Source organism: Phasianus colchicus, chromosome 10, assembly GCF_987193195.1.
Source record: "Phasianus colchicus chromosome 10, bPhaCol1.hap1.1, whole genome shotgun sequence".
NCBI classification, from domain to species: domain Eukaryota; kingdom Metazoa; phylum Chordata; class Aves; order Galliformes; family Phasianidae; genus Phasianus; species Phasianus colchicus.
The window spans coordinates 18,559,798-18,583,602 of record NC_143445.1 but is presented as its reverse complement, the minus strand read 5'-3'; the positions used below and the strand labels follow the sequence as shown (position 1 = coordinate 18,583,602).

The window sequence follows — 23,805 nt, the reverse complement described above, 5'->3', positions numbered from 1 at the left end:
CATAGCTTCTTCCCCATCAGTGGAGGTAGGCTCTGAGATGCAGCCTCTCCCTGCCTGCCCCATGCCATCCCACCATGCCTTCAAAGCTGTCCATTAATGCATCACAAGGACCCGTGCTCCATACACCCACACTGCTTCCCAGCAGAGCTGCATCTGGAAGCCATCCCATCCTGGTGTATTTTCAGTCATTTTTATTTGTGGGCACTCTTCTGCCCACTTTAAGCACAAGATGGGTGATGCTGATATTGGTGACAGTCCAGAGAAACACTCTTTAAATTAATATATCACTCTTGATTGCTGAGTCAGATGGCTTTCTAAAGTTGTCTAAAGAGCCTGACAGCAATGAAACAATGAGGAGCACAACAGCACTGAGGGTTTTGCAAGCAAGATCCTTGTGACCCATGATAGGTCTGTGCATCCTTTCCCTCTTGAAACCAGTCCGAGCTTTGGTGTAAGCTGATCCCACTCCAGCAACCTCAGCAATGTACCGAATGCCTTTTGCCAAGATTTCAAACAATAGTTTATTTTACTGTTGCTGCAAGGGGAGGCCGGCAGGAAGGGCTGCCAGCATCCCGTTGGGCACAGGGCAGGGGCTTTGCTGCACTCTTCTGAAGCACTTTTGTCTTCCTGGGTGCAGAGCTGGTATGTGTGAGAGAGCAAGTGGTTGCTGGAGGTCCTGGTATCAGCCAGATGAGAGCCAAGGTGGGGTGCAAGGTCTGGTGATGTGCTCTGTATTTATTAACATGTTGCTTTGCTGATGTCTTTCTTTAGCGGACGCGTTCTCTAGTGTTTCCTTTGCAAAGCCATCAGGGCTCAACTGAAGAATGGTGGAAAAGGATCATAGAATCATTTGTGAATCACAGAATCATAGAATGGCCTGGATTGCAAAGGACCACAGTGCTCATCCAGTTCCAACCCTCTGCTATGTGCAGGGTCACCAACCAGCAGACCAGGCTGCCCAGAGCCACATCCAACCTGACCTTGAATGCCTCCAGGGATGGGGCATCCACAGCCTCCTTGGGCAACCTGTTGCAGTGCCTCACCACCCTCTGTGTGAAAAACTTCCTCCTAATATCCAACCTAAATCTCCCCTGTCTCAGTTTAAGACCGTTCCCCCTTGTCCTATCACTAGAAGAAAGGTGCTGGTATGAAAGTCCACTCTTATTTCCAGCCATTATCACGGCTTGCTGGCTTGGCTCCATTTTTCACAAAGCCATCAGCCCATCCATCCCCACTCGGGGCTTTATATTCACACACGTATGTGCAAGAAGCTTTCCTTAGCACTCGTCAACAACAGTGAGAGCAATGTTGAGAGAGCTGCTGGGCTAGCAGCTTTCAAATGAATTAAATCTTAGAGTCATAGAATTTGTTGAGTTGGAAGGGACCTTACAAGGTCATCCAGTCCAACTCCCAGTCCTGTCCCACGTCTCCAGAAGGATTTCTTAGCAGAGGTCATACTACAGTTCCTTAGTAGAATACTTCTTTCAGAAATGCTCTGCAGTGTTAATGTGTTACTGCCTGAATTAAAAACCAAACAGGACAAAACTTGCTGAGTCCCCTGAGAGATATCCTGAGCTGCCTCTATCGAAACAAACAGCGCGTTCTGTGATGCAGTACTCGCGGTTGTTTTCTTCAAATTTGCTTTCTTTCCACAACTGCTGATTTGCAGTGCTTGAGACTTGTTAAGGGGCTTCCCAGCTGTGAGCATGACTTGCTGAGATGCAATTGCTTTGAAGATGGTGTGTTAAAATCCTTGTTTGTGGCTTTTCTATATCCACGTTTCACGGATTGTGCCATTGGGATGTTTGCTCCTAAGGTGGAGAAGGAAGCCAAGGGGACCAGAAGCAACACCAGCTTGTTTCAGAACTCTGGGTAGAGTTATTGAGAACTTCTCCTGATCCCATTTCTTTCCATGTGTTGAGTTCCAAAACATGTTTTTCTTACTCAGAGTACATTAAGTTAGTACCGACTGCATGTGCTTTCGTCAAATTGTTAAAACCACAGCCTTCTATAAACCCTGCAATTAGCTCTGCTTTTGGTTTACGAAAATAATGTAAGAAGTCACTGTTTAGCAAGCTTGGAAGAGTGGTTTAAGTTCAGCTGAAAAACTTTTCCCAGTGGGACTATCAGGAAAAGAGGTTTTCTGCTTGTGCAGATACAGCACATGCAGCTTCTAATCCAACGTTGTCAGAGATGTTCAATATTTCTGGTCCATCTGACAGAGATGTTGATCTGGAAGATGTTTCTGAAAATGATTAATCAACCTCTAGGCAAATCTCTGCAGAAACAGAATTATTTCCCCAGGCGCATGACGTGGGTCAATGGTGGAAATGCAGCATCAGCATCATGAGGAGCAAAGTGTGCTGGAGCTAAATCTCTGCTTTCTGCTTCTCCAGGACAGAAAATGATACAGACACGGTACCCCCTGTACCACTGGGCAGTTTAAAATCTGTTGTGAATGGAAATGAAGAAGATGAAAAACTTCAAGTGAAAATACAGGCTTTTGAAGAAAAAATAAATATTGACACCAGTACCCCTGGCTCAGTGAGAAGATACAGTTTAGGCCAGGTTTCTAAAGAAGAAAGGAAGGATATGAGATTTAACAGGTATGGTTCTATTAAATGCACAAGTGGTTTTCAGGAATATCAATTTCGTAATGAAACGCTATCCAAATATTGAGAAATGGTTCTGTGATACCTATGGGCATTTTAAGGAGTTTGAACCATGAATTTAAAAGTTGGCAAAAAAATTCCAAGTTATTTATTGAATCTGGTCTGTACTCTGAAACAGCAGGGAAGGTGGAAAATGTTCACAGATGACTGTGGAAAGGAAGATACGAACATGCATCAGCTTTGTGCCAGCTTCCAGCCTGCTTCCCTTCCAGCCTCCTGTTCTAATGGAGACCTTTGTTCTGTGCTCAGCCTGTAGGCGTGGGTAATGCAGAACTGGAGGCTGAGTTGTGGTTCAGGTTTGGTTCAGTTAAATTGCTGTTGGATGGCATCTTTATGACGTGATCAATAAAGCATATGCTGCAGTGCTGGGGTTATATGTTTCTCACAGATAGGTTGATTGGCTCCATGTCATGCAGATGTTGCGATATATGTTTAGGATTCAGTTTCATTTGCTTATTAAAACTGGCTTGCATTTGCTTTAGAAATGCGTATTTGTGGAAGGTATTTTCCTTGGCTAAGCTAGCCTTGTGCTCAACTCTCAGGGCTGGCTGCACAGGGCTAACTCTGAAGAGCACGTGTCCAAATGAGTCCTTTCTCACTGCTCACCACACTGTGCTCTGCCGTACCTCCATTCCAAAGCACTTTTCCCTAATTGCATTCCAGGTCCAAGAGCCTGGCTTTGCATGCAGTCCGCATGAAGGGGGTGAACACAGACAGCGGGCAAGACGAGGAGAATGGGGATGTAAGTGCTGGGATCTCCTTCACCGAGATCTACATCAGCCAAGAAAATGACAAGTTGCCTTTTAGTGTTGATGCTGAAGAAGTGCAACTGGGAAATTCCTTGGTTTCACACCAGAGTATCGATTGCACAGAGTCAGAAAGTTCTCCAGCACCTGCTGAAGGAGAGGCCCAGGAAGGAAGCACGGCGGTGGGGAAGGGTTCTGCAGAGTGCCACGACAAGCTCTATCTGCACATGAAGGAAAACCTGGGTAAAGTGAAAGCATATGTCATGGAGATGGGGAGGAGGATTCCTGTCCCTGACCATTGTGTTATTGAAGGTAAGAGGTCTGAGCCTTTCTGGTTATGGCAGGTTTAACACAAGTGTTCTTGCAGGATCTGGGCAAGTGGGCAGCAAATGGAACAGGAGCAGGGCTGCACTGGAACAGGCTGCATAGAGAGGTTGTGGATGTTTCATCCCTGGAAGCATGCAAGGCCAGGCTGGATGGGGCTGTGAGCAACCTGGTCTACTGGGAGGCATCCCTATAGCAGGAGTCGGAACTGATGACTTAAAAGGTCCCTTCCAACCCAAACCATTCTGTGATTCTATGAGTAGCACACAACTCAACAAGCATATGGCCTGAGACAACACAAGCTGCAGAGCTGGGCCACCAGGTTCCTCAAAAAATGGTGCTTGAAAGCAACTGCATAAGGTCCTGGTGCTCCAGTTTGGGCTAGATCCTACTTCACCACATCCCCTTAATGGTTCCTGCTTTCATCAGGGAGAGATATTTGTCTTGAAGTGTGAGAGAGCTGCTTTTGTGAGGCTACATGGAGGTGGGGCTGGTTTGCAGTATGCTGCTAAACACATCCTTGATGCTCCTTGAAGGAAAGTGATGGAGGTTGGGCTGTAAGCCTCCTGCTCACACTGAGCAGCTGTTGGTTACTGGGACACAAGGAGATGCATGCATCAAACCGTCTGAAGGTGCCTGTGAGTACTTTGCATTCCAGCCCTTCGTGGGCCGTGTTGATTATACAGAGTAACTCAAGTTAATTTCAAGTCTCTTACATCAAATCAGAAGATTTTAACTTCCATCAGATGTCTCACTGCCTGTTTGCTTATTTTTTCTATGGTCAGTGAGTTAACAAGTCTCCACTCATAAAAGAGACGTAACTATTTATTATAAAAGCTCATATTTCTGCAGGAATTTCTAAAGAAGGACAAAAATGTCAGATCTGCTATTTGAAATTGTTATTATTATTGATGAAACTTTCGTTTCATAGAATCACAATGGAAACATGTGAGGGAGCAATCTGACTGGAAGTGCTGAAGGCTGCAATCTTGAGTTAATCAATATTTCTAAATACATTGCTCCATTTCCTTTCTGAAGTACCTATTATGATATGTTCTAAGCATGTGACTATTTCCAAATTCATTCCAACTATTGTAATTTCCTGGAAATCCACATCTAGCATTCTTGGGGAAATTCCTTGAGTAGGGCACATGTGCAGAACAGGAGATTTATGTGACTCATTCTAAATATGCTCAAAGAAATGTCTGGCTCCTTACACGGGGGACAGCTTTGTTCATATTTCAGATATTACACAAACCACTCCATCAAAAACCTGGCAGATACGATCCCTACATGCTAGAAAGGCTCATTCAAACTTATCTGCTTCACTTTCTAAGTAAAATGTTTAGAAAATATTAACATGTTTCTAAATACGCACAGTTGGCAAGTGTTGGCCATGTAGGAACTTGTTGAATTGGAAATGTAGTATATAAGAGAGAAAATATACAATACAGGCAGTTTGGAGCAGTGATAATTAACAAAGGCCAAATGCTGTTCACTTCAGCAGGATTCAGAACCACGCTGGTGCTTTTAGTGCAGGAGGTGTCCAACCTGTCTGCTGAGTTCCTCAGTGCTCAGCCCAGATGCCATCCCCCAAAGCATTGCCTGGGGCATGCTGTCTTGGGCAGGAGATGCTTGTGTGCTTTTGGAAAGGCACAGAATTGGCGTTTGGAGCCCCTGCCAGGTATGGGACACCAGTACCAAGGGCATCTGCTTCCAAGAGTTGAGAAATATTGAAGATTTTCCAGATGTGGTGCAACTGAACGTTCTCTGAGGGCTGGAAAGCAAATGGAGCAAAGAAGAATTATGAAGAAAAACAGATATGTCATGATGACATCGTTAAGTGATTGTCTACATTGATTACAGTCTGAATCCTGAATGACAAAGCAGACCTGTGGGAGGAGTGTGAGGATCATCAGAGCCCCTAAATGCAGGAGGCTGAACTGACCTGGGACTGCACAGTCCAAAAAGAGCCTGCTGGCAGGGTTCTGTAAATCACAGATGACAGAAGATTCACTAGGAGTGGTGGCTCACCCTCTGTCCTATTATGCATATAGGAGAAGATGTAATGAAGTTGTCAGGAAGCAAACTCAACATATACAAAATAGGTGCTATGTAATTAGCTGCATGTCATTTCATGGCAGAACTGATTGCTACAGTGCATTAATTATACTGAAAGAGTACCTGCTTTCACAAGTGATTAGGTAAATTCCAGGCTGAGAGCCTTTCACCAGGCACATCTCTGCCTTAGAAGAGCAGAGACCAGGGAGACCCAGTGCATCATCCAGTTCTTGGGCACTGAAGCTGAATTCAATGAACAGCATCTCAGCCCCTCAGTATAGTGGTCTCCCGGTTCCGTGATGCTCTGCCATAGGCACACATGTTCTGAGGCTTAGAGTGCTGATAAAGGAGGAGGCAGCAGGGAAGCAGGTTGCAGCCCGCTGGTCCTGAATCTGGTTGTTGTTAAGCATTCTGTTGTGCTGTGGGGTAATTGGTACCATACAATGGAGGTGATGCAAAAGCTCACAGCTCCCCTGCAGCGCGCACCTCTGCTGCAGCCTGGTGCTTCTGCACTGATGGGAAGCAGCTGTGGCCCTGGTGGGGCATTGGGTGCTGCTGGGGCTCTTCTCTGCTGTTATACTAGTGGGGATTTTATCCCACAGAGCTGCTATGAATGCTCGGATTTGACCCAAAGGCATAGGATGGTCCTTGTGCTCGTGGGATCTGCGGAGATGTCCCCAGGGCAGTGCAGCAGGAAGGTGGATGTGCTCATGGTCACGTGGACCTCTCCAGATGCCATTTACTTGGAGGTAGCAGCCTCCCGCTGTGGTTTGCTATTCCATACTGCAGCAGCCAGAGGCCATGGCCCATAGGAGTGGCACCATCTTGGCCTCATGCAGGGGTGAGCAGCCCTTGGTGCTGATGCTGAGCAAAGGGATCCCTCCCAGGTGCATCACAACCCCTGGCAGTGAAGGGTGAAGGAAGGCAGGTTAGGTTAGGTTAGGAAGGCAGAGAACTGTATGAAGTTGGGCAGATCTGTGTGCTCCCAAATGTGGCCTCTGCCACTCAGATTTGAGTTCTGTTCTGATGGTGTTGCAGGGGCCACCCAGTGCCCATCAGCATCATGCCATCTGTGTGACAACATGCATGCCCTGCTGCTGGTAACGCTGGCTGCACCCAGCCATGTGCATGCACAGCTGGTGGTGCTCCAGGAGGTGATCATTTCCTGAAGCTGACTGCTCCAACCAATACCCTTTTCTCCTACAGTTATTCTTTGCATCCCCATCTATAACCTAAACTGAAGGGAAACCGAGGAAACTGAAAATGGTTGAAAACTGACATTATAAAAGTCATATTCATTTCCTCTTCTCCAGTTCTGTGTCTATGGGTGAGTTTGATTCCAGATGGGAAGCTGATAATAAGCATACTTCGTCTCCTATTAACAGACTTCACTTAATAGTACAAGATTACCACTGTAACTCAAATAATGCATGGATTATTCCCAGAGGCAGTTACCTACCTGCACCTAGAAAGCTGGAGTGAGCAACAGCAGCAGCTCTGCTGACACACACTTGTGTTCATGTTCTTTAACCTGGGCACTGTGTGCACCAGAGCCATCCCCAGGCATGGCAGTGCCCAGCTAGGGGCAGCTACACCTCTGGTATGCAGCTGATTTTCATATTCTTTCTATTTACTTTCAGATACCATGAGAAGCTGTGTAGCAAAGCTGTTCTTCAGCTGTCCCCTGAAGGGCCACTACTGCCTCTACAGCAAATCTAGCTTCACACTGCTCAGCCCGCAGCCTCCACTGTGGATCCACATCATGTTCCTCTTCCAGCAGGTGTGTGCAGGGCAGTGGCGGGGCGCATCTCTGATGTTGTGCTTGGAACAATGTTTTAGGGGTTAATCTGTCGGAATGCACTCTTAGCCCACTGGGTGAGCTTTTGTGACTCAAGTGGTTGCTTACCTCTGAGGTTACATCATAGCAGATTGAAGTGGTTTTGCAGTTTGTAAGGATTTCTCTTAATTATTACACTGTTCAAGATGAACTTATTGTAAAACAACTGGGTCCTACATGTTTTTTTAACCTAAATAGATCTGACTATTGCCATTAACCCCACCCTACTGCACCCTCTGAAATACAAAAGGTTTATCTGGAATGTGGAGCTGCTACGGTGAGTGATGCTGTGAAGTTGGCAGGTCAGGTCACTCCTCCCTCTGTTCCTAGAAATGAGTATAGAAATGATTGGAAAAAACAGTACTGCTGTGTGGCTGTGATGCCTAATTCACAATTTCTGCAGATTTCCACACTGTGTTTCTGTTCACTGATTGTTGCTCACACTATGTTCTCTTGGACTCTGCAGCAGTAGAAGCAAGAAATAGTTTTTCTCTCAGGTCTCCAGAGCAGACCCTTAATTTCAAGGCTCTGCTTTTTATTGAATTTCAGAAATTTTAATGGGTAGCTGTATCGTGTTTCAAACCTCTCAGATGGAAGTTGTGAAACTCGTGTACGCTGTTTTCTTGGCTGGGCAGCTCTCGGTCAGAGGGAAGGCAGCATATTTCAGTGCAGAGCTGATTGTCAGACAGAAGAGCAATAACTAACAAAAGGAAGAAAATGAGAATAGGGGTACCCTATGACACAGGAGGTGCTCTTGGATTCGGTCACTAAAATCATCCTGTACTGCATTAAGACTTGGGGTTGGTTTCCCCCATTGGTGTGCAGTGTCACACTGTGCCCAGCACTCCCCTGACAGCCCCTCAGTTGGTCTAAGCCCCAGCTAACAGACTGCAGGCTCCTCGTGCCCAGCAACAGCCCCAGGCGCTTTGTTTCCCAGCTCTAATTCAGGCAGAGCAATCCAGCTGGGTTGCACGTGTTGTGCAATCCAGCATTAGAAGTACGGAACATTGGATTTGCTTGTGTGCTCTTAACTTGGCTCCAGCATGCAAATGCATTTTCTATTTACAAGATCACGTTGTAGATATAGTAGAGGAATAATGCTAAGCTCTCTTAGCCACTCTTTTAATGTTGGCTTTGTATGCAGTTCATATGGTGAAGAACCTAACTGCACTGCAACAGTAGAGTATTTCAAGGCAGCATTAGGTCGCATCCCAGCCCGTTGGAACAGGTGGTCTTGGAGGTGACAGCACCCAACCTGACGTCTTCTGTCACCCTTTCTGCTCAGTGCAAAGCCCCAGAAGCAAGTGAAACCTGTGGGCGTTCATCTAACATTGTGAATGTACATCCATCATCACTCCTGAAAGAGAAATGAACTAGTTGCTTGTTACCCGCATGGCTGCTGTGGTATGAAAAAGAACAAGATGCTCTTGGTTAATGGCTGAGTCAAAAATGCTCAAAATGCACTTTCCAACATTTTTTGCAGAGCCTGTTTGCTGAACCTTTGTCAATGCAGAGTAGTTCAGTGCAAGTCCTCAAGGCCCTGTGGGAGAAGACACAGCTCAAGGGGACCCACAGTTTTGAAACTGCCATGATCCAGTCTACATTCCCACACCAAAAGGTAAGTATGCTTTTCCTCTGAGAGGAAAAAAAGCTTTTAAAAAGCTCTACTGAGTGTTTGCTGTGCTCTAACTGTGAAAAACAAGCCCTTTGCCCTTCCTTCTTCCCCTCCCATCCATCAGAAGTTCTGCAGATTAGGAAGTCCAGGGAGGTGGTGGAGTCACCATCCCTGGAGGCGTTCAAGGGACGTATAGGTGTTGTACCGAGGGACATGGTTTAGTGGGAAATACTGTGATAGATGGATGGTGGATGGTTGGACTGGATGATCTTAGAGCTCTTTTCCAACCTCGGTCATTCTATGATTCTAAGTCCGCTTCTGAGTCACGCAGCTGCCGGGAAATTTGCCTCCTTAAACACAGACTTGGCTTTTATGAAGACGACCATTTGCACGTGCACCACTGGTTGCCCCTACCAGTTAAAAAGATTACTCTTTCAAAGCTGTTTACTGTCTCCAGGATTTCAGGGAATGCCATTTCAAAGCTGTTAATCGGGCTTCTTGGAAAAGGACGCTATAGGATTGTGAAACAAATATCTATTCATCCCCGAACATCTCCATCCAGTGAAATGGGATGAAATGCACTGTCAAACATGGTTTTAAAACACTCTCTCTCAGGACTCTCTCTCAGGCATAAACATGTCTGGCTGAATAAGTTTAATTTATGAAAGTTGTGGGCAGTTTAAAAACAGGAGTTTCATTAGAAACACCTTCTGAACCCCAAGCTTGCATTGGACAGAGCAGGGAGCTGCTGCCACAATGTGAGAGCAGTGGGTCACAGCTTATGGGCCACTGGACATAGGCTCAGCAGAGTCCCTATTTGGTCTGTTATCTGCTTGGAAATCCCAGCTGGAGTCATCCAGAGGCATTAAGGATGTCTCTGTTTGCACAGTGCCGTTTAACTTGGATCTATGCCATTTGTCAGGTCAGAACTGGTGGAACACAGAAGGGTTTGGGGTGAATAAAGGGTTTGGAAAAGAGCATGCTTTCATTAGACTTAGATACAGTGCACTGTTTCCCATTCTGAAAAATGCCTCGAAATGTGATCAGTCCCCAGCACACTGGTTGCACAATCCTGCTGCTGTCAGAGAGGCATTCAGCCTGTTTGGGGAACTCCCGGCGCTGCCCAACAGGAAGAGTGTCTCCCAGTTCCTGAAGTAGTGGGGCTGGAAAATGAGATACTGATCATTTGTGACATAATGGATGGGCAGAGGGAGCTCCAGAAGATGCTGGTTATGGGAAGTGCTCTGGAGGCCAAGGACTGTTGGGCTGATGTAATGCATCTGGGAGGGGAATGGCTTCAGCAGTGCTCCCCGCAGCGTGCTGCTTCAACTACTTCCTCCATTTTTGTTTTGCATATAACACAGAATCTGAATTTGGATTCCGTGATGTTTCTGTTGAGCAACTGAGTGAATTTGATGGAGCTCTCATGGAGGGGAACCTGGGCCTGCTGGGTGGAAGGAGGGTTTCTTTAACTTTACCTGCCAAAACCTGATGGGAGCACTCATGGTGTGACCCAGCCATCGCTCTGCCCAGCAGGCTGTGCTTCCCAAAAACCTGATGTTTTGGTGTCCAAAGTTCTCCCTGTCACCAATGGACTCCAAAATAGCTAATGATTTGACAAAACGATTGCTGCTGCTAATCTCACTCCTCTTCCAGTAGCACGGAAAGCAGATTTCTGGATGTTTTCCTTTAAAATGTTTTGAAATCTCTTGATGACGTTTGGAATCCGCTGCAGAATGAACACCGTGTTCTCTACCCAAGTCCTGCACCCCGTGTTACAGCACTGTCCGAATGGCTGTGCCAGAATTGGGGATGCTGCTGCTGATGTGGGAGCATGCAGGGAACACTGCAGGCCAGCAGCCAGCAGGCGCCCAGCAAAGCCAATGCTGTGACCTCTGCTCCACTATAAATCAACGCAGACGTTTCCTTGATGTGTATTCGAAAGACTGTTGCAAACCAGGAGGAAAAGCTATTGCGTCAGTGATTTATTCCAAAGTAAATTCTGAGCAGTATTTCCAGCTTCACCTCGCTGTCAGAATTCGGAACTGGGCTGACCTGTGCGTGCAAGGAATTGCAGCAGATGCCTTGCAGTGAGAATGCCCGTATCGCTGGGCACTGCTGTCTCAAAAGCCAAATGGACAACGGGATCGTGCCACAAAATATATTGATTCAACACAGCTCAAAATGTGCCGGGAGTAAAGTGCTTCCAGATGTGCATCCCTACAGATCTCCATTCCATTGCCTCACTGCTCTCTACCCAGGAGTACGAAGGCTGTGCTGGTTGCAGCTGTGCAGAGTGCATTGTGTTGCATCGTGGTATGTCAGTGCAGCCAGGCGGTTCCCTCTGAGTGCCTCCTGCTGAGCAGCTTTGCAGGAGAATAGTTCACATTTTTAAGCCACTGTTGGCTCTGTCCTTCCCTGCTCTTTGTCTGCTATCTCCCTCTGTGCAGCAGAATGAGGTGCTGTGCTCTCACAGTGTGGTCACTGACATCTCCCAGATGATGGAGGGCAGGATGAGGTGCATCTCTCCCCTCCAGTGAGGCGTTTTCCCTGTGCTTCTCATCCCAAAATCAGCTCCTTGTTTTGGCATACAAGGAATACAGAGTGAAAAAGGACAATGGCTGCCTCAGTATTTCCCCAACATTTGCCTTTCACACAGCTCATTGCAGATGTTGGAAGGTTTCCCTCAGGATCCCAGGCTTGTTGTCCAGCTCCATCCTCACAGTGCCCTGCACAGACCCACTGGGAGCAGTGCCCTATGTGCTTTGTCCACCCCACAGCCCCCAGGTGGGTGGGAGGATGGTAGGGGAAAGGCTGTGCACCTCTCCCATTGCACAGCACAGCAGCCAGACACGCTTCTGAGCTGCAAGCAGTTCCTCTTCATGGGGGAGTAAGCACCTCAGCAGTGCAGACAGAGCAATGCAACCACATTGTGCTGTGATGTGCAGTGCCGTGGGGCAGAGCACGCAGCCCTTCCTGCCCCAGCAGATAGAAAAGGTGAGAATGGCTCCTCTTTGCTCTGTGGGGTGAGCCCATGTCCCTGGCAGCACAGGGTTTTGTTCCCATCTACTGCATGAATTCTTGTTTTCTTTGGGCTGTGCTGCAGACCGGTGATGTTCCCGACGAAACAAGCAGGAATGTTTTCTGAGCCTTCCTGCCTGCTCCTTCTGCACAGGGAGCAGTGTGGTTGTTGTTATCTGATGTCCGTTTAAATGTGAGGTCACCATCTTTATAAAAATTAAATGGTGGGGTTGAAATGACAACAAATTACACCATGTTTTAATGGCCTCGGACAGAGCATCTCCTGGCTCCTTCTGAGAGCTGCAGCTGAGCTTTCTGCAGGCCTTTGATAGAGTCAGGCATCACATTGGCTTTGTGGCCCAGCCCTCACTTTCCTGCCTGCTCTCAGTGGAAGGACAGCATCACATGTACCTGGATGTGTTTTGTGCAGGTAAATCCATCCTGTTGTTGCTTCATTTCTGGAAACATTCACTTTGACATTTTAAAATGTTATTATCAGTGCTTCTCGCATGGGGGGTGGGTTCAGAACTTCCTTCTTTATAAACAACAATAATAACAAAAAGAGAACAGAAAAAGAGCAGCCGCTCCCCCTGGCTGCACTGGGAACCCATGGGACACATCTGACCTGCTGTCAGACAGGAGTTCCCCAGCATTGGAACCACTGCCCTGGGGATCCTGGAGAACACTGAGGGCTGGAGGGAAGGAGGGGCTCAGCTGTAGGCTCTGGTGGAAGGGAGGTGGAAAGCACTCAGCCCCATGATTTGCTTCCAGAGAGCTGTTACAGTGGGTGCTGCCAATGGCAGAGGGAGATGCCCTGCTCAGCAATTCACCTGGGCGGGCTGTTTGTCAGCATGAGACCAGTGAGAGAGGGCACTTGTCAGCTCCTGCTGTGATGCGGGGTCCCGAGGTGTAAGGGGGTTTGGTTTCTCTCCTTATTGGCCCAGGATCTGGACCACGTGCAGATGCACCTGGAAGAAGTGAGGTTCTTTGATTTATTTGGCTACAGCGAGGAAGCGGGAGCCTGGCAGTGCTTCATGTGCAACAACCCTGAGAAGGCAACAGGTGAGTGCTCTGCGGGCGGGCTGCAGCCAGGGCTGCATAGCAATGTGGTTCTGCACTGTGCAGGAGTGCTGCTGGTGGTGCTGGTTGTGCAAAAGCAAAGCTAACTTCCCAGCGTAGCAGAGATGCTGTCTGTTTCCACTGGAACTCTCCATGAAACTCATCTCAGCATTCCTGGTGAGATTTGGAATGTAAACCCACAACTCTGCATGATTGCTAATGCTTGGGGAGGGCTCTGTGCCCATCCTGCAGCACACAGATAATGGGGCTGCCTCTGCCTGGCTGCATCCCACATGCCACCCCTTAGGGGACATCAGCACTGATATTGCACCTGGCCTGTGTCCTCTGTCAGGGCTTCCCAGGGAGGTCGTCCAGGGACTCCACTTCCTTTAACATCTCTGTGTCTGTAGGGGACATCTTCAGAGCAAAGCAGTACTTAGGGACAGCCGTGATATACTTCAACTACGTTAGAAAACAAGGCGAGGGGAAGTGAACTTCGTCCCAGGTAAAAATTTCTGGTGTGGGATAGCTTTTTTTTGGAGGATTTTTCCACAACTTGACTGCATGCACAATTCTGGCTGAGAATTATGAATTATTTGGCCAAGCCTTTGCATAGCTTGCTGATTCAGCTATCTGCTTGAGCAGCTGCCCTCATTCCATGGGGCATTCCCTACTCTTCCTCCTTCTGCTCTCATATGGGACTCATCTATCACAGGAGAAGTCATGCTCTGAGCTGTCAGTCCAGTGGCCTTACTGTGCTTTGTCCATCACATTGGAATGAGATAGATGTCAAGCCATGAGGAAAATGAGCCCATCTTGTTTAAAACACCAAAGCTTATTGGAGCTCGCTCCTCAGTTCTTAATGCCCTGAGAAGTCCAACTGAATGAACTGCTTAGTGGTAACACAGCTCAGATGCACGAGAGGGAGGAAGATAGTGCTTAGTGGGTGAAAACCTGCAGGTAAATGTTCCTGAAATGGGGGTGTGGAGCTATGGGAAGAGTGGTGCCAGAGTGGGAGACACTCGGGGCTCACTGGGGGGTTTATGAGATGTGACAGAAAAAGGGCTCCGAGGTCTCCTGGAGTGGGAGAGAAATGTAAAGGCTGTGACACATCTTTTATCCTGTTCCACAGTGGGACAGACCCTTTGGAAATCCCAAGTACTTTTGAAAGACAAGAAAGTCATTCCTCCCTCTCAGCAATGCTGTTTAGCAATCTGGTCCTTCAAGAAGGAATTCAGAAGCAAATTCTTTTTCCATTATTTTCGTTTGTTTTCTGCTAATGTTGGGTTTTTGTGACATTTTTTGGATACCGTGTTGCAAGATGCTATTTATCCTGGGGACTTAGGGAAGGATTATGCCCTGAAGCCTGGATCTGGCTGTGCTCTGTGGTGCTGTTTGCAGATGCAGTTGTGCTTCAGCAATGCAGTGGGTGAACCCAACGCAGCAATCAGCACAGAGAAAGTTTGACCATTTCACATGCGTTCTTCTCACTTGAAAGCATTACTTAGACAACCACACTCTTCCAGAAGTGCTGCTAAATCATCCTGAGTTATTTTGTTCCTGCTACCCCTGAGCTACGGAGGGAGAGAGCATTCCTGCAAGCCCGACTCATCTGCCCACATCCACGTACGCACGCTGGCTCTGCTGCTGGTCCCAGAGCTGGGGAAACCAAACTGCACCATTTTCTATTTTTATTTTTTTACAACAATAACCATTCAAGCGTGGATGTAAGGCATTAGAAGCGTTAGTCAGCACTGCGTGCCTCTTGTTGGGAAAAGCTGGCTTTTAGGAGCTGCATTTCAACATAACCTCCCGCGCTGACAGTTGGCTCGCAAGCCTTTGCACACCAAAAATTCAGTAAAACCACTTGATAGCCTGCGAGGGAATTGCAGTGCATGCCTTGTTCTGGAAGCTTACAAAGAAATCGCAGTAATCCCCGTGGGCTGCAGAGGAGACATCGTGCCCATGGGCAATGATTCGGGTAAAACGGAGGGCTTTTTATGAATTCCTCCTTCAAAAAGCAATTCGCTCAGAAGAGCCCACACCGTGTTAACTTGGGGATGCATTTATCTTTTGCTAGCAGTGGTGATTATCTGGTGAACTGAAATATCCCCGCTGTAATGCTTGCTTGAAAATCATAAAAAGTGGCATTCGGTAACGTGTCCTTTCCAGGTTTTCAACAAAACCAAATGCGGTGATTAATGAAGGAGAGCCAATCCATATTCCCTTAGGTTAATTGCATTTATCTTCTGCCTGCCACCCACACATTCCATTCTTTCAAGTTAAGAGGGGCTTATTATCATTGAGATCATTCATGATGAGACTGAATTTTTGTGCATGGCTTCATTTCATCAAACAGAAGATTTAATGCTTTGCTTTTTTCTTGAGTTCATCTTGGAAGGGTGTCAGGTTTTGTTTTGTCTTTGTTACTTTTGTTCAGTACCCAAACAACTCGGAGCCTGGCGCACTGTAATTCTGCAAAGAAAACAAGATACAGGCGATAGAAAACAATTCCAGCTTACATCATGGTGTACACTTACATCAGTGGGTATTATTTGGGGTTGAATTGATTTTGGAGTTAGTCTTCCTCCACTGAGATGGCTTAAAAAGCAATGGATATTATGGTAGGAAAAAAAGCATCGTTTTTATTTTTGGGGTGCTATTTAGTATAGACCCAGTCCAATAATGCTTATATGGAGGAAATCTTTTCTCTTTGATCAGTATCACATTGGCATATTTCTCTAAAGATGCCTAAACCTGTTCTTTAAAAGTAAGTGAAGGACAACTCAAGAGTTGTTGCTTAGGTAAATCGACCTCCTGCTAAAATGTGGGATTATTTCTGCCTTGTTGCTGAGCTCTGGATCTCAAGGTGCCCTTCCACGTTCTGAGGAAAATTGCTCTATGTAGACTTTATCACGTCACATCTAGATCTTTGCTTGAGGAACTGGAGAGAATGCACTTCCTCAGTTTCCCAAGACATGAATGATTGTATGGAAGATCAGCCATTTTTGTATCGCTCTTCTGGAGCCTTCGCAGTTTGCCTGGAGCTGAGCAAATCAAAACTAGACACAATTTCCGGTGATTAGTTTGCGTACAGGGGAAGTGCACGTTCCACCTGCCAGCTGATTGCACTTTTTTAATCCTTTGTTCATTTAATTCCTTCATTAAAAATGCAGATGCTTCTTCCACGTAACGATGCTCTGTGTGGTAAACCATGGGTCAACAGCAACTGAGTTTGGATCTGGCAAGAGTTCAGAGTGAATCTCCGCCTTCCTGGGGCAGTGTGGGTCCACTCCTGATGCCCTGTGCCTGCACAGCCCCATGCATGGACTCCTACTTTGCACACACCATGTATTCAATGATGGCCAAGTAAAATCCCAGTAAGGATTGGTGTGGGCAGCCTTGGGAGTTTTGGGGAAATTCATATCAGCTGCAAAGGGAAGTTTTCCCACTGCAGGGATGGTCAGTCATTGGGGCAGCTTCCCGGAAGAGGTCGTTGAGATTTTCACATCCCAGGTCATTAAATCTTTGAGCAACTTGGCCTGACCCCAGAGCCAACCTTGCTGTGAGCAGGAGGTGGGATGACCAGCCCCACGAGCTCCCTTCCAGCTGAATTATTCTGCCTCTCTGTGAAGTTAACTGCAATCAAAACAAGCAAAAGGACTTAGAAAAAAGTATTGGAAAAGAGCTTCATTCTTATCTTTCATGAATCTTTTTCTTCTAATCAGACCCTCAGACATACTGGCATCTGCTTCATTATGACAACTTTGGCAGCTGACATCAGAATTCCCCATGGACCTCTTAGTGGATGTAGGCGAGAAGTGCTCTGTTATCATGGTTCCAGCCCCGAGTGCTTAACGACAGACCAGCATTTCTTCAGTAAATCCTGTTTGTGAAAGACTTTGGCCATGAAAATCCAGTTTAGGCCAAAATTGCATGTTAACTTCCTTTCCCATGTTGCTTTCCTGACCACCAACCATCTCAGTGCCCAAACGTTTTGTGCCTTAAAGCTTCTTAGTTTGGCTTAAAACGTGTTCCTACTGCCCTGGAATCAGTACTGCTTCACAAAGCCTAACCATTGAGCAACTGTCTTTCTATATCAAATCTTTCTATAGCTCCATCCAGATGACATCAAGGTCTGAAAGTTACTGCGCACATAATGAGTCATTTAGAGTGTTCATTTAGAAAAAAAGATTCCTTCCACCGAGAGGCTGCTCACGTGAATGGCAATTGATGGGAATGATGGAGGGATGGGGCTGCAAGGAGAGCAGAATGACCTCTCTTTATCACGGAAATCACGGGCACGGTTCCCTATTGTGGCTAAAACTTGGCCACCCCCATTTTCATTCAGTGTATCTCCTTCCAGAGACAGAAATATTTACAGCCTTTCATGAGGAAATTGAAGCAGTACACACTGAAGACCCCCAAAGCCTGTGTTACTGCCAGTGTAAACAACGCTGGGGAAAAAACCACATTCCTGATCTAAACGTGCTGCATCTGTCACCGCCTTCTGCCCCAGCTGTAGGAGCGCTGCCGTGCAGTTGGAGGGGAGCAGAAGCTGTTGTGTCTCCCTCTCTCCCTCCTCGCTGACCTGGGCAGATCTTTCATTTAACACACGCTCCATACAGATGGCATTCACCCATGCATTGCACAGGTGCTGTTTTTGCTGTTGCCACTCAGGGAAGCAGAAAGGCTAATGATAAGTAAGTGAATATTGTTGCAAAAGGTCCAGGGCAGGTTTAGGTTGGATATCAGAAAAAACAACTTTACAGAAAGGATTGTTAAGCACTGGAATGGGCTGCCCTGGGAGGTGGTCGAATCACCATCCCTGGATGTGCTTAAAAACCGTTTGGATGTGGTGCTCAGGGATGTGATTTAGCAGAGGGCTGTTAGCGTTAGAGTAGGATGGCTGGGTTGTGGTTGGACTTGATGATCTTTAAGGTCTTTTCCAACCTGAACAATTCTATGATTCTATGAAAAATGTGGGTGTGCAGCTGAAAGCACAGGCAAGCCGTGCTGCTGGGCACACAGCAGTGAGTGGGGAGCGAGGTAACCTGCCCACAGCACTGCAGAGCAGGAGCAGAACTCTGTGCTGAACTCTGCAGCATGGCGTGAAGCCATATAGACAACATAAGTGCTGGCCTCCAGTTGTACAGAGTAATAAATTCTTGCAGGGCTGAGGAACAATTGGGAGGCGTGATGCTGAGGATAAGTATGTGATGAACAAGGGACTGAAGGAAGAATTGCAGCCTGCTGCGGCTGCCAGGCCTCCCAGGCAGTGTATGACTAAGGCTGGGCACTGGGGTCAGGAGGAATGCAGGCAGAGCTGTCAGCCAAACTGCGGATATTCAGCACTGCAACAGAGGGCAGAGATAACCCCTGCTCTGTGATCTCCCCCCCAGAAGTGAACCAGGACGGGCAGCCGCTGATGGAAGGCAAGCTGAAGGAGAAGCAGGTCCGCTGGAAGTTCATCAAGAGGTGGAAAACTCGCTACTTCACCCTTGCTGGAAACCAGCTGCTCTTTCGGAAAGGAAAATCCGTAAGTATGGAGCGCATCAGCTCTCCTCCTGTGTTCATCTCCTCTGCATTACCATTCCCAGGGGTTCCACCACCTGGCTTTTGCCATGGACCTCATGCTCCAGCCAGCCACCTCCAGCTGAGCCTTTGCTCCCAGCACCTTCTGGGAAAACCAGTTCTATCCCAGCTGACACCAGAGTGCTCCGGCACCACGAGTGCATCCACCACCAACGGAATGGCGATGTAAATCTGGCCGTCCATCCTGCCTAGCAATTATTACACTGCATAAACGCTATTTCAATAAACTCTGCTCAGATAAATATATTTTCCCCCTTGCAGAGTGTTCCCATACCCGGCGTTGTTTGTGCAGGAAGTACAGGTTTGTTTAAGGCAAGGTGATGCCAAAGTGCTCCTCTCCCAAAGGAACCGAGTGTTGTCTTTCACTTCTGCCCTCATCTAAATTCAGGGCAACTCTGCTGAAATTTCTGTGAAATCATTTGGAAGTGACACCAGTGTGACTCAGAGACAAGTTCATTGCTGGGCATGGACAAGCAGGTAATTAAATCCAGTCCTCATTAGTTCTTACTTGCCCGTTAGTAGAAACTATCCTCAGCTGTTCACAGTGAGGATTATCAAACATGGCACAAAACAGACCTTTTATTTTTGTTGCAACAGCACTCTCTTTGGTAACCCAAAAATAGCAGCATCCTCCAGCTGCAGCCAAGCCTTAATATTTCTGGTAAATAATCTTTTTCATTGCAGAAACCCAGCAAAGCTCTTTAAGCCTCTGAAATGGCTTCCTGAGCCCCTTCCTCCAAGGACTGCAGCAGGGAGGGCATTGGCCCTTGCAAACAGAATAGTTTTTTCTTTACTTTCTGGTGACTTTTTCTGATGAACTGAGATCTTGAAGACATTTCAATCCATACAGTGCCTCAGCTTCAGCTCAGGATTGGCCGAGATTCACTTTTTGTAGTGCTGGAGTAGTTGTCATTTCTTTTAGCATGGTGATTGGCTGAAGGAAATGCATTTAACTGAATGGATTTAATTAGCTGTGCAAACAAGGCAGGCAAAAGTCACACTGAACACCTTGATTCCTATGGGATGCTATTAGTGTGGAGCAGTCGCCCCTGGCACTGTGCTCTCAGTGCTCTCCTGGTTGACGTGAGGAGATGGTCAGACAGAGATGGTTTGCTAAATGGCAGAACTCATATAGGTTAACTTCCCTTTCATAGCTGTCAGATCCAAGCTTCTTTGTTTCCTCTGGAGCTGCACACAAATATCTGGCTCCCCGAGGAGCAGACTGGCATCCAGCCCCCAGGGACTGCGGTGGTTATGCCTGGGCAATCAGTCCTCCAACTGCTGCCTTATATCCTGTTACCACTACATTTTTTGCTCAAATTAGATAGTTGAGATGTTAACCATTGCCTGGGCTGCAGCACAGGAGCCCCCCAGGCCCTGTGTTGTAGGCAGGCCTGGGGTTGACTGCTGCACACACCAGCAGAGGGGCTTGCCTGGCTGTGCATCGTGCTCTGTCTTGCTCCGTGTCTGCATCTGGTGGGAAGGGGCAGGTTTGCTCTCAGTGCCACAAAGTCTGTCCAGCACTGGACTGTGAGCAGACAGCGAGACGCTGTGCTGGGGCAGCAAGCAGCAGGAGGGAGGTCCCACCAGCAACAGGATGGCTGCAGGACCCACTAGTAGCATTGCAGCCGTGAAGGCTCGTAAGTAGCTCTGTATTTAGAAGGGCAAGAGGTTCTGCCTCATCTGGTGCTCATTGCAGGGCTGAGCGGGACAGCTCTGCTCCAGCTGCACAGATCTGGCACTGCTGCTCAGGGATGGGCACATGTGAGTGCTGGGACTGTCACACTGCTTGCCTGGAAGCCCTAAGCAGCACAGAGGAGGCAGAGCAGGGCAGCCAGCTGGCTGTGAGTGCCTCTTTCCCACCACAAACGTACCCACGCAGATGCTCTCTGCTCTGAGTAAGCAGTGGGATTGCCAATGTGTGAAGGGAGGCAGGAGAAAACTAAAACAGAAGAGGTTCAAAATGAGCCACATCCCACAGTCCTGGAAAATTGTGGTAAACAGTATTCACAGAAATGTGCCATGGGTACAATCAGCTTTCTTGAGCAGCTTTTAGCAGCGTGTACACGACATCCCATCAAGGGAGCATAGTGGTTTTGCTCAATACCTGTTGGCAGGTCTGTCTCACCTGTCTCAGGGTGCAAAGTTTTCTCCCTCAGCTTGTTGTTGTTTTGCATTTGCTGTGATAAAATTCTCAGTATTTAACGTAGGTCTGATCTCAGTGTGGAGCTGCTTACTGCTGTCATAGAATCATAGAATCCTAGAATGGCCTGGGCTGAAAAGGAGCACAGTGCTCATCCAGTTCCAACCCCCTGCTGTGTACAGGGTCACCAACCAGCAGACCAGGCTGCCCAGAGCCACATCCAGCCTGGCCTTGGATGCCTGCAGGGATGGGGCATCCACAGCCTCCTTGGGCAACCATAGAGCCTGAGCTGGTGTTGGAGTCGTGTCCATGCATGGGGAATCCATGCGGTTGGAGCAGAAAGCATTTGGAAAACCTGCCTTACTCCTCTTGCTAAAAAGCCTAAGAATCTCAACAGGAGAAACATACACATCATTGGGGGGTTGGGGCTCACAAGTCTCATCTGGAGACCGCAGCTCGTGTCTGTTTGGTGAGCACACAGATCTCCCACAGGAAACTTCTGTGACTCTTTGCAGCCATCTCTGCTGCTCCCTGCATCCCATCCCCACTCTTACCGTGATGCTGAGGTTTCACAGATGTGCTGCTGTCTGTTTTCAAACCACAGCACGACTGAGCTGTGCCATGCACTCCATTCCCCATTGAAAACTGCCATGGCTTCCTTTGCATTCCAGAGTCAGGCACAAAATACCTCTTCTGTTTTCCAGACCAGCACAAGAAGTGGCTGCTCCCCTTTTGGTGGAAGCCCCAGCGTGTGAACTCGGTTCTGTTTATCTTCCCCACCCTGTGTTTCAGAAAGACGACCCCGACGACTGCCCCATTGAGCTCAGCAAGGTGCAGAGTGTCAAAGTGGTGGCCAAGAAGCGCCGGGACCGCAGCCTGCCTCGAGCCTTCGAGATCTTTACTGACAGCAAGAGCTACGTCTTCAAGGCCAAGGATGAGAAGAGCACGGAGGAGTGGCTGCAGTGCATCAACGTTGCTATCGCACAGGCCAAGGAGAGGGAGAGCAGAGAGGCCACCACGTACCTGTAGGGCTGCAGTGCTGAGCACCCCACTGCTCTGCACCCTCCATGGGCTGCCCGGGGTGGTGGGCAGCTGCTGGGAAACGGGAGGCTGTGGGGTGGCTGTGATGCTGCCGGAAGACCCAGTGCTGCCATCCGTGTGCAGGTAGAGACGTAGCTGCCACGTCCACATGCAAAGTACAGCTTTTCCTTCAGCCTCATTGCCTCCAAGCTGGGAGATGTGGCTGGAAAGTGGCCCAGGTCCAATCCTGCAGCTCGGGTATCCATGGCCGTGGCACTGCTGGGAGCATCCCGTGTCCCAGGGCTTCCTGCATTCCTCCATCTGCAAAAAAATCGTCCTCCTCCTTAACCTCAATGCCTCTTACCTTTTTCCTGTCCCTACAAATAAAAATCACAGTTGCTTCTCCCTTCAGGTCAGAGATGGGGCAATTTTAAAGATTTAACAGTGCAGAAAAATAAAATTAAATATTTAAGTGTTTTGGTTTCTTGCCTCCTTCTCCCACTTTGCCCCCATCTGTAACCAACATAGTTTTAAAAAACTGTTTTCCTTTCTTTTTTTCTTTTTTCTTTTTTTTAATTACTTGCCTTCACTGTAAGCTTTCAAAATGGCTCTAAAAATGGATCATTTCCAGATCTGGGCTGTTGGGGTTTTTGTTTATTTTTGGTTTTCTTACTCTCAAATGATTCCAAAGTAAAGGAAATGGCGCCGAAAAAAAAATGAAAGCAAAAGAGGAGAAGTGGGGAAAAGTGAGTTGGAAATCTGTGGATGAAAAAATTAACATGCAGGCCAAGATGGGGTAGATATCAAATTTAATATTTTCCAATTTGACTAAAACCTCTAAAACAGTACTTTAGGAATATGCTATGTTAGTACTTACAGCTTCTATGAAGCTTCATGCCTCAAAATCATGGAATCAAGCCTGAGGGACACAGTGGAGATTTCCATGGCCTGACAGGGGAAGGGAGCTCTCAGTTATTGGACTGCAAATACTGGGACCAGCAAACCCTTCCCAGGATGCACCATTGAGTTGAATGGGAATGAAGTTAATTCATGGGTGTACGTTTGTGGTCTCAATGTCTGGAGTTACTTTGGCCCAGCTGCTCAGGGAGCAGTGGGGTCACCGTGCATGGAGCTGTTCAGAACCACGGGGCACTGAGGGATGTGGTTGTGGGTAGGGTGGTGTGGGTTGGCGTTGGGTTGGGGATCTCAGTTGTCTTTTCCAGCCTACTTTAGCGATTCAGTGATCAGAACCTGTTTCACTGCCAACAGATTTCCGTGTCCAAGCGCAGAACCCGGGCGTGGGCCAGGCTGTGACTGTGTCACACAGAAGAATTACAGTCAGCTGTTGGGTTGTGGCTGTCACTGGCCAGGCCATGGCTCACCACTGCCACCACTGCCACCAACCCATGCCCTGCCCTTTGGAGCTATGCGACCCAGTAGGGTCATTAGTGCCCTGCTTTGTGCCAAGAAATGATTACACAGAATAAGAAGCTTCGCCACACTTCTCCTGTCTTAAATTAAAACTTGGAATAAAATAAAAGAGAAATTCAGCTGGCAGCTTATCCTAGTCAACCTCCTAAAAGGAGAAACACAGAAATCATCAATCCAGCTACGATGAGCGGGGAGATTTAAAAATAAATATGAAAAAAAAAAAGCAAATTGCACTGTGGCAAATGTTCTTCTTGAGCAAATGTATAAATAGTTCTTCCTGT

General features: G+C 47.5%; 1 protein-coding gene and 1 long non-coding RNA gene across 3 annotated transcripts in view; one reads left to right on the top strand and one right to left on the bottom strand.

Annotated features, from left to right (window-relative positions):
- VEPH1 (ventricular zone expressed PH domain containing 1) overlaps positions 1–22,102 on the top strand; it is a 58,149-nt gene extending 36,047 nt beyond the window's left edge. The window contains exons 12-19 of the mRNA XM_090147601.1: positions 2,397–2,606; positions 3,336–3,414; positions 3,529–3,730; positions 7,444–7,583; positions 9,124–9,258; positions 13,221–13,338; positions 18,738–18,874; positions 21,866–22,102. Of these exons, the coding sequence (XP_090003727.1) occupies positions 2,397–2,606; positions 3,336–3,414; positions 3,529–3,730; positions 7,444–7,583; positions 9,124–9,258; positions 13,221–13,338; positions 18,738–18,874; positions 21,866–22,102 (1,258 nt within the window). The remainder of the gene's footprint in view (positions 1–2,396; positions 2,607–3,335; positions 3,415–3,528; positions 3,731–7,443; positions 7,584–9,123; positions 9,259–13,220; positions 13,339–18,737; positions 18,875–21,865) is intronic.
- Positions 22,103–22,210: 108 nt separating this feature from the next.
- LOC116235474 (uncharacterized) lies at positions 22,211–23,429 on the bottom strand. Of its 2 annotated transcripts, none has more exons than XR_004168362.2 (3): positions 23,322–23,429; positions 22,971–23,041; positions 22,211–22,414 (listed from the first exon to the last, which is right to left on the bottom strand). It is a non-coding gene; the product is annotated as an uncharacterized LOC116235474 (long non-coding RNA). The 2 variants fall into 2 exon arrangements; XR_004168361.2 differs by having other exon boundaries at positions 23,345–23,414.
- Positions 23,430–23,805: the final 376 nt, after the last annotated feature.